General features: G+C 46.3%; 2 protein-coding genes across 3 annotated transcripts in view; one reads left to right on the plus strand and one right to left on the minus strand.

The window, feature by feature from the left end:
* The window catches only part of arhgdig (Rho GDP dissociation inhibitor (GDI) gamma), a 45,571-nt gene that overhangs the window by 15,202 nt on the left and 20,369 nt on the right, over nt 1-10,000 (minus strand). Inside the window, exon 1 of one of the 2 annotated variants that reach the window (XM_041277730.1) lies at nt 5,602-5,706. The exons of the other annotated variant lie outside the window; for it this stretch is intronic. The gene's annotated coding sequence lies outside the window, so the exon portion shown is untranslated. Of the gene's footprint in view, nt 1-5,601; nt 5,707-10,000 lie in introns of those variants that run through there. 2 annotated transcript variants of the gene reach the window in all.
* The window catches only part of rgs11 (regulator of G protein signaling 11), a 14,626-nt gene continuing 13,193 nt past the window's right edge, over nt 8,568-10,000 (plus strand). The window contains exons 1-3 of the mRNA XM_041277727.1: nt 8,568-8,745; nt 9,209-9,305; nt 9,516-9,566. Of these exons, the coding sequence (XP_041133661.1) occupies nt 8,683-8,745; nt 9,209-9,305; nt 9,516-9,566 (211 nt within the window). The 5' untranslated portion in view covers nt 8,568-8,682. The remainder of the gene's footprint in view (nt 8,746-9,208; nt 9,306-9,515; nt 9,567-10,000) is intronic.

The raw sequence follows: 10,000 nt of genomic DNA on the forward strand, positions 1-10,000 counted from the left end.
TCTGACCTTGATCCCGCTTATCAACACCAATTACAAATCAAATACAAACTGACATAATCTGTGAGCTTTTTATAATTGAAAATGTGAAGTGAAGTGAATGCATATCTGGGAAGACTATCTGGAATTCTATTAGCTTTATGTGTGTATGTGTGTATGTGTGTGTGTGTGTGTGTGTGTGTGTGTGTGTGTGTGTGTGTGTGTGTGTGGGGGGGGGGGGGGGTGTTAAAAACATCAAGTTACTAGACTCTCAGCTTGAGCTCAAAAACAATGAAGTTAAAAGGTTAATGGTTTACTGTTAATCAAAACAAGTCTGTCACATTTCACAGTTACACAGAGCTCATATTCTCTCCTCTCTAGTTTCATTTCTAATGGGGCAGAGCTAAATATAAACGAACTGAAACCACCAGTTTGAGGAATAAGGGTGAAACATTTACGGTTTGCTTGTACATCAAGTTGAAATCTTATCTAGTATCCAAAACCATTTCAGCTGGCTTTTCAACAGCCATAAAAGCTGTCCCACCTCCTTTACAGAGTCAACTGCAGTGTGTGCTTCGGATGATTTCAGTACGAAGTTCCCCTGCTGGTACTAATCGCAGTCCTAACAGGGCTTGGGTAACAGGTCTGCTGTGTGGAGTGGAGTTCAACAGCGCTGCTGCCTTTAGCAAAGAGGAACAGACGCAGACTTGCTGGGTCATCGGTTAAGGGAAACTATTGGCATGGCAACAAATCTGTGCCAGCCAGAAGAACAATATAATTACCATCGCTCGTTCTGAAGCAATTACATCTTCAAATTGGTAATCAATCACACTGTGCTGATCACTAAAGAACACGAACTGTAACTGTACCAATGGAGAGATCAGGAGAGTATACGGGCGGCTGTACTGCATCTGGCTTTTACAAAATAGAAAAAGAGCTGGAGCTTTATTCACGAGTCATTCCCCTGTGGTGCGTCGAGCCCAGTGCAGAGAGCACAGTTCACCTTCTTTAGAACAGAGATACAGAGCCACTGCTAGGAACCACTGTCTTTCCCTTGCCTGTATTTCAGCAGCCTGGTCCGCTCTACTCTGTAAAGTCAATGCATCTCTCTCGGTCTTCACATGGAAAGCATTCAAAGTTATTCAAAGCAGACGTTCTTATTGACCTGTTGATTTCCACGATATTGATTCTAATTTAAATATGATTTTGATTTTTTAAAATGGTACAACTACAGTCTGCAGGGAGAATGGAAATGATCTGAAATACTAAGAGCCCTTGCATGGCAGATACATAGGGATAGATAAGCATCTACTGTATATATCGATTCACTATTTAAAGATAACTAATCCTTCAGCTCCACTGCTTGGGAAACAGAACAGACATTTTAAAAAGTGTTGCGCTATACCGATAGCATTTTACAGGAAACCCTTGCAACTCACTGCTGTTTTCAACAAGAACTTATAAGGCAGCATCCTGTTTGAACACAGAGCTGGGTCGTTTGTGGTTGCAGCGTGACGTTTATGAAAGCTCTTGGGTTGGACTGAACGGGTTCAAGAGAACTCAGTACAGTGAAAGTGTAGATTCTTCACAAGTTTACTTTCTTGCAATGTTCAGAAAATAAATAAAAACTGCTACTGATCATGCACGTGTGTGCGTTCTGATTTGCTGATTGTGTGAGTGAAATGGAAGAAACGTTGAGTGTTACTACCCTGGTTGGTGCAATAGAGTCACACAGCGACATCTCATTTCACAATGCAATATGAATGCATGAATATATATTGTGCGTGATGTTCTGTATCATGACTGCTAATTGACTTGGCTGTTCTGGAAGTCTACTGCACTTTGGCTGATGACAGTAATATTCCCTATTCGTTAAAACAGGGAAATAAAATATTGATGGTAATCAGAGAGGAGGCGAAACAGAATTTCTGCATCGCTATGGAAACATAGCCGTCTATGGCTCTGAAATATGTATCAAATGTAATTTCTTTATTGAATAAATCGACCTTGAAATTAGCTCAGATAATTTCAAAAGGTGTATGATGTTCAGGGCATCAGGGATGGAAATATGACTCCCATTGAATAGCAGTTTGATAAGAGACTCCTGTGCTTGTTACCTAAACACTGTGGCTACTCAAGCTCCTATCAAAACCTGGAACAGGTGAAACTGCTACGCAATAGGAGTCTTATTTCTAGCCTTGAAAAGAGACCATACTGCTCTACTTTCACATTTCACCCCATTGCAGTGCAGTTGCTAGCAGGCTGGTAACAGGAGTGGCTGTTGACATCAGAGAGGAGGTCTTTTGTCTTTCCGATAAGGAAGATGTTAAGCCAGCGCCTAAACCCAGCGCTTGTTCCTGCTGGTAGACAGCAGTTCCTGTTTTTAACTGCAATGTAAGCAAATCGAAGGCTGGTGTTTGAAGAGGAAAAGCATTAGAATACAGGCAAGCACACACTACACATTACGCTATAAGTAACACCCTCACTGGAACCTATTATCAGACTTAGAATTCCCTGTGAGTGCAACGTCAACGACAAAGCATTCTAAACGCTCAAACTACAGCAGGTTCTCTATAAACTTAGAGATGTACACCGAACTGACGCCTGGCTTTCTAAATGCACACAGTGACCCTGTGCAGTGCCAAAGAGACCAGCACTAGTCAAGAGATCACTGCTTGCAGTCTTTTCAGTAAAGTAGCACCAAGTGTGTTTTTTTCACTTCAGATAAAGAGGGTCTCACTGCAGCATCTGCTGTCCTCTCGGATGCTTGCAGGGCAGGATACCGATCTGCTGTGGCATGGAGTTAGTGTACTCCTCTGTGACCACCCCTACCCCTGCTGCTCCTCAGAATCACGCCAAACAAACTCCATGGCTGTCCTGTACAAGTACAGACATGCAGGCCATTGCTTCCTTCAAGTCGAAAAATTTTCAGCAACGGAGCAAAAACCAAAAACAAAAGTGAGTCATGCAGGGCTCAGATTTCAAGAACTGAAAACAGGATCCTCCAACACACAGGCTTGCATAGCAGCGACCAGTTAAACTGAGAGAGCTGCAAACCCTGAGCAACAGCCTTCCTGCTCCTACTGCCTTATTTCATTTAGTGTGCAGCTCACTCGAGAGGAAGCGAGGGTACGTGCTTTTAGAAGCACTGAAACAGGACTCGGTTTACACATTTCCGGCTGTTTTCGAGAAGCTGTAAAGGACGGTGCACATCGGAGCATGCACACAGCACTCTCTTCCTCACCTCCTCAGGGTCTCTGCAGACTGAGACCTGTGTCAACCTGACTGCAGGTTGGATTCCTAATGATTGCACGTGCTTGTTCTGAGGTTGAGGTTGGCTCTACAGTATCAAAGTGTGAATTATTACAGTACTGAACATGGAGTGCTGTCACGCACACCTTGAGCTGCAGCTGCATCAAGACCAGTATGTGCTCACAAATTACAAACTTGATGTAGTGCATTTCACTTGAGCTGTTTTTAAATGCTTGTTTTACATGAGGCTCTCAGGGGTCTCATTTCTCCGGCTGTGTGTGCACGACCTGACGTGCACGGCCACACTTCAGAAACAGGATTTTGTTGACAAGCTGTTTAAGAGGAGGAGGAGGAAATGATGTCAACCCCCTAGCTGTATTCCACGCATCCCCACGCAAGGCGATTTCAAACCCCTAGCTGTATTCCACGCATCCCCACGCAAGGCGATTTCAAACCCTTAGCTGTATTCCACGCATCCCCACGCAAGGCGATTTCAAACCGTTAGCTGTATTCCACGCATCCCCACGCAAGGCGATTTCAAACCGTTAGCTGTATTCCACGCATCCCCACGCAAGGCGATTTCAAACCGTTAGCTGTATTCCACGCATCCCCACGCAAGGCGATTTCAGACCGTTAGCTGTATTCCACGCATCCCCACGCAAGGCGATTTCAGACCGTTAGCTGTATTCCACGCATCCCCACGCAAGGCGATTTCAGACCGTTAGCTGTATTCCACGCATCCCCACGCAAGGCGATATCAGACCATTAGCTGTATTCCACGCATCCCCACGCAAGGCGATTTCAAACCGTTAGCTGTATTCCACGCATCCCCACGCAAGGCGATTTCAAACCGTTAGCTGTATTCCACGCAACCCCACGCAAGGCGATTTCAAACCGTTAGCTGTATTCCACGCATCCCCACGCAAGGCGATTTCAGACCGTTAGCTGTATTCCACGCATCCCCACGCAAGGCGATATCAGACCATTAGCTGTATTCCACGCATCCCCACGCAAGGCGATTTCAAACCGTTAGCTGTATTCCACGCATCCCCACGCAAGGCGATTTCAAACCGTTAGCTGTATTCCACGCATCCCCACGCAAGGCGATTTCAAACCGTTAGCTGTATTCCACGCATCCCCACGCAAGGCGATTTCAAACCGTTAGCTGTATTCCACGCATCCCCACGCAAGGCGATATCAGACCATTAGCTGTATTCCACGCATCCCCACGCAAGGCGATTTCAAACCGTTAGCTGTATTCCACGCATCCCCACGCAAGGCGATATCAGACCATTAGCTGTATTCCACGCATCCCCACGCAAGGCGATTTCATTTGTTGTGCATATGAAATCAAACCACTCTACTACAATGGTAAAATGATGGGAGTATTTTTAGAATTTTAGAATTTGTTTCAGACGCCTAATCAAAGCACAAAGCGGGCTAACATTTTCACACACCAGTGCCTATTGTTTCTATATCCCCAGTTAGTACTGACCGAAAATGAAAATTCGCAACACCCGGAGGTTTCCATGCAGGCAGGTATAGAAAGGATATCAATGACACATCTTCTGACAAAACGTGCACACCGCTGTATATTCACTCGTGCAAAACTGTTACGTCAGCTGGCAACGATATGACTGTTTTTACAGAAGCACTTTCATACTGACAGAAATGCACGATTTACTGGAGGCGCATGGGGGGTGCAAGCTGGATGCATTTAGGCGACATTTTGAATGCTGAAGCACAGTTAACCTCTATCCTGCGCCTCGGGAAGGAAGCAGAGCACACCAGTGAATGAAAGCAGAAGCGTGTCAGCTTGTCCAGCAAGTCTGGAGACAGCATCGGGTATGCGAAGACGCAGCTATTGCAGAACACAATGATTTTAAATCACACAAACGTCAGTTTGAGGTGCATTTATTTTATAAATAAATCAATCAATCGTTTTAAAATTGCACCAAGCATCAGATCTGACGTCAAAGTAAACCTTAGTTGCTTTTTTGTTTGTTTTGTTTAAGGAATTAATTGAATTTTGATCGATCGCTTTTGATTTCCTGTTTTAAATGTTGTATTTAACATACGCACTTTTAGAAATAAGATTTCTTATTGGTTTTTTTTTTAAAACTGTTTTAGAAAAGTGAAAGCTCAGTCTAGTAAATCTAGACCCGTTTTACAACTTTTTTCCCCCCTCTGGCAGTTGAAAACGCGCACCGATCGCACAGTTCAGCTCTTAATCTCTCTCTCCTCACACTTTTTCGGGATGTTTGGCGAACTCGTTTTAGTAATTATTATAATAACGGCAGACCCGAATCGGTAGACACGTTGCGCTTAAACTGTTATATCAATTTGAAATGTATGACAAAGACGCGCACTCACCTAGCTTGCTTTACTTGAAGTCGCTCAACCACTGCTCGCTTGAAGTATGTTCCCTCAGAGAGAAATTGCGATGCTGCAACAGCTAGACAAAATCAGGAACTGTCTACAGCCAATCACAGCAGTGCGAAAGCATGCCCAGATAGATAGTACGTGCCCCGAATTAAACTGAAATACCTTTTCAATTTCAATACACCTTTTTTTTTCTGTTCCTTTATTTGCATCTTGACTTGTAAGCGTAAGCTTTCTTTTTTATTCGGTAGTGATTGTGAGAGCGACTGGAACTGCGTTGCTCCCCTGGCTGCAAAGGGCTACAATGCTGGGGTGTGGCCACTATGTGGCAGTGGTGTTATGCACGGGCAATTTTATGGCCGATATATTTGTTTTTTGTTAACTGTTGCTTTAATTGCGATAACAGATTTGAACATTTGGTTAGATAAATCTGCTAGACTCATTTCCAAGACCTCAAAAGTCTCTTCTCCCGGTGTGAGTGGAAATGTGAATAAATACGTTTTATTGTTTGCATTTGCATATCAGAAGAATTGTCAGATTTAATGATGAACCATATTATTAGTATCATTATCGTATATTGCTATCACAACACGCACTGTCCCGGTCATAACCCTTGTTTACAGAAGTTCGGTATAGCGAGAGATTAAGAAAACGGTTTCCTTTAGAACAGTGCTGCCCCCTAGCGTTCAATATTGAATTACGGCACGTTTCGCATGTGCTGGAAAAGAAGAAGGGGGTGACCCGCGTAAAAGCGATTCTTCTAAAAACGCTCTGACGCCTTGATGGGATTCGTGAACTCCACCTAACACGGAATTGGCATTACTGCAAAAGTCCAATGCCAGGGAAAGTATGGCTCGTATTTCCATTTAAGTAGACTATCTGAATTGAAGTACACACATCGTATAACCTGGGAATGGAAATAGTTCAAGGCAACTCCAGTTTCACCGGGGAGGGGGCGAGCAAGCACTGAGATACCCCAGCCGCCTCTCCTCTCCTCTCCTGTCATCCCCTCCTCCTCTCCTCTCCCCTCTCTTCACCCTCTCTCTAATCCCCGCTTCCCTCCTCTGCTCTTCCCCCTCTCCTCTAATCTCCGCTCCCCTCCTTCCTCTTCCCCCTCTCCTCTAATCTCCTCTCCCCTCCTCCTCTACTCTAATCTCCTCTCCCCTCCACTCCTTTCCCTTCCCCTCCCCTCCCCTCCCCTCCTCCTCTCATCCCCTCTTCTCCTCTGCTCTCCCCTCCATTCCTCTGCTCTCCTCTCCTCTAATCTCCTCTCCCCTCCTCCTCTCCTCTCCTCCTCTCCTCTTCTAATCTCCTCTCCCCTCCTCGAGGACTCTAAGGGAGGGTTCTAGGGGAAGTCATAGGAGGACTTCCCCTCCAGTCCCCCTCGCTCCCTCTTAGGGGAGATATCCCCTAGGGGGACCTCTCCCTCCCTCCCTCCCTCTCCTCTCCTCTCATACTAGGCTTGAAGGAGAGCTTCCCTATCCCTCTAACTCCATCGATCACCTCCTCCTCTCCGGCTCTATAGGAACTTTAGAACCTCCCCTCCCCTCCTCCACCTCCTTCCCGCTTCCCCTCGGAGAGAGGACAGAAGGGAGACCCCTCCCCGTCTCTCCGAGACCTCTTAGGAGGAAGAGCGAGGCCGAGGAGGGAAGCCCCTCTTCTCCTCTGCTCTACCCTCCCCCTCTGCTCCCGACTCCTCTAATATCCTCTCCCTCCTTTCTCACCCCTCCTCTCATCCCCCTCCTCATTAGAAGACGAATCCTCCCCTCCCACTACTCCCCTCCTCTCTCCCCTCCCCTCCTCTCCTCTCCCCTCCTCCTCCTCTCATCCCCTCCTCTCCTCTCATCCCCTCCTCTCCCTCTCCTCTCCTCCTCTCCTCTCCTCTCCTCTCCTCTCCTCCTCTCCCTCTCCCCTCCCCTCCTCTCATCCTCTCTCCTCTCCCCTCCTCTCCCCTCCTCCTCCTCTCCTCCTCTCATCCCCTCCTCTCCTCTCATCCCCTCCTCTCCTTTCCTCTCCTCTCCTCTCCTCCTCCTCTCCCCTCCTCTCCTCTCCTCTCCTCTCCTCTCCCCTCCCCTCCTCTCATCCCCTCCTCTCCTCTCCTCTCCTCTCCTCTCCCCTCCTCTCCTCCCCTCCTCTCTCCCCTCCTCTCCCCTCCTCTCCTCTCCCCTCCCCTCCTCTCATCCCCTCCTCGCCTCTCCTCTCCCCTCCTCTCATCCTCTCCTCTCCTCTCACTAGCTCTCACATGACGTCCCTCCTCAGCTTTGATTTCCTACATGAAGGCTCAGGTGATCAAAGGCTCTCTCTACACACTTCATTGGACACGCAGCTCAGAAGACAGTGTCCCGCCGCTTTGAACTACAGGGCATTCCCTGCCAGTGAAACTCTGCTTTTTTTTTCCTTTTTCTTTCAGTGGTTAGAGAAAGGGGTTAGATTCAATATTAATGATCCGGTTTTAGTGAAGGCACGCAGATGACAATGCAAAGGCAAACATGGAGGTATGGTAATGCGTGGCGGAGAAAAATAAAAACACAAAACACACAGGTGTGAACTTGCAGCCTGTTACCGCTTGTCACGGGTCCCTGCACTGGCCACTGCCGAGTCGAGCAAACATCTCAGGAACTCGCATGAGCAGCGCCCCTCTTCATCTGACAGCCCTAATGCTCCCCCTGGCCACTGATTGCCCATTAGCAACAGGATGAGGTTCTAAACAGTCCATTAGCAGCGCAAACTCGATGTTAAAGCAATCCAATTAAAAAAAAAATAAATCTAACATGCAGCTAGCCGTGTATTGATAGTTCTGTACCATTAGCGAGTTGCTGTAACTTTTATATTTAAAAAAATCAATACATTTTAGCGGTAAAATTATTTTTGTTAAAGTATATGCCTGTATGTTTTCGTGAAATGTATGACTTTGGAGATGATCCCTAAGTTCATTGCGCTCCGTGTCCAGCAGGTGGCGACAACACAGCGGTTTGATCATAGAGCTGAAACTGCTACTAATTGAATACCAGCCTCTGCTTTCAACTTCAGAAAGCAGGGAGCAACAGCACCCGTCCGAACTGCCTCGCCAGCATGACAATCAACACAGTAAACCAAGGAGGACCTTACAGAATGCAAGCGCCGTGCTTTAGCAAGGTAAAAACGGGGTTATCACCACTGGCGGGTAGCTTTTCACTGATCACAGCTTGCAAGAGCACGGAAAGCTAGCTGTACGTCGTAGCTGATGCTGTTTAGTTTGCTATGTGCGCTTTTGAATGCATATAATAATACAAAAACCTGAATGCGTTATTGCAAGCTTTTAAACTATATGGTTTATTTCTTAAATTTATTTTAATGTAGTTGGGCCTTTTGTTTTTGGAGAAAATACAGTTGCATGCCAATTCAAGGGGATAATTGTTATTTTTTTTTTTTATCAGAGAGTTTGTTTGAAAGCAGTGTGTTTTGTTCTTAAGTTATAATGTATAATCTCACAGCAGGAAGCTGTTATCTTGTAGTGGTAGCTACTGGATCGGTATTGCTTTTGGAAAATGTTAATTCAAGCACAGCTTAACAATGGCGTGATTTTTAAAAGTGAATTTTCAAGCTTTTCTCTCGTCAGATGGAGCGGGTAATCGTAGCCATGCAAGACCCCGATGTCGGGATAAAGATGCGAAACCAAAGACTTGTGATCACGGTTATCCCGCACGCAATTACCGGTAAGAAGCATCTGTGCCATTGCTCTCACCGCCCTACACCTGCTGCACAGACACCTGTACTTAGTGTAGAGAGCAGGGCTGGGTCCCCTTATCGTGACACTCCTCCACCTGTCTCTATCGCTTCTTGGCTTATCATGTTTATGCAGCACTACTTTGTTACCCAAACTCACATGGTTTTTGACTTGTGGTCTTCTTTCCCCCCCTCCCCAGGAAATGATGTGGTGGACTGGCTGATGCACAAGTTTAACGTCACCGAGGAAGGTACGTGGAAAAGCAGTTTGTAACCTTTAAGAGGCTGGTGCAGGCAGGCTCCTTCAAGCGCAAGTCCTGATTTTACACCACTACCAAAAACTGAGCATTCACTGATCTCGGTGCGACCGGGAGCAGAAGACACCAGCAGCTCCTGTAAATATAAAAGCCCCGAACCCTGAAGCGTTCTGTAGAATTAAAAAAACAATCCTGAATTTAACAGGAAGCCAGCGTAGTGACTGACTGTGACCAGCCTGAGAATCCCCTTCACAGTATTCATAATGCAACACAAATGTATGTACCATCTAAATGCACAGGCTCCCTCAAGTCAGCACAGAGGCGCATTGATCTCCTGCCCGGGTGACGTTTGCTTGTCCTTGATCTGCTTTATGGGCTTCCCCTCGAGAAGTTTTGGTTGTTTTTTGCCTCCTGTCAGTCCGTGTTGT

This window comes from Polyodon spathula, chromosome 18, assembly GCF_017654505.1.
Source record: "Polyodon spathula isolate WHYD16114869_AA chromosome 18, ASM1765450v1, whole genome shotgun sequence".
Taxonomy (NCBI): Eukaryota; Metazoa; Chordata; class Actinopteri; order Acipenseriformes; family Polyodontidae; genus Polyodon; species Polyodon spathula.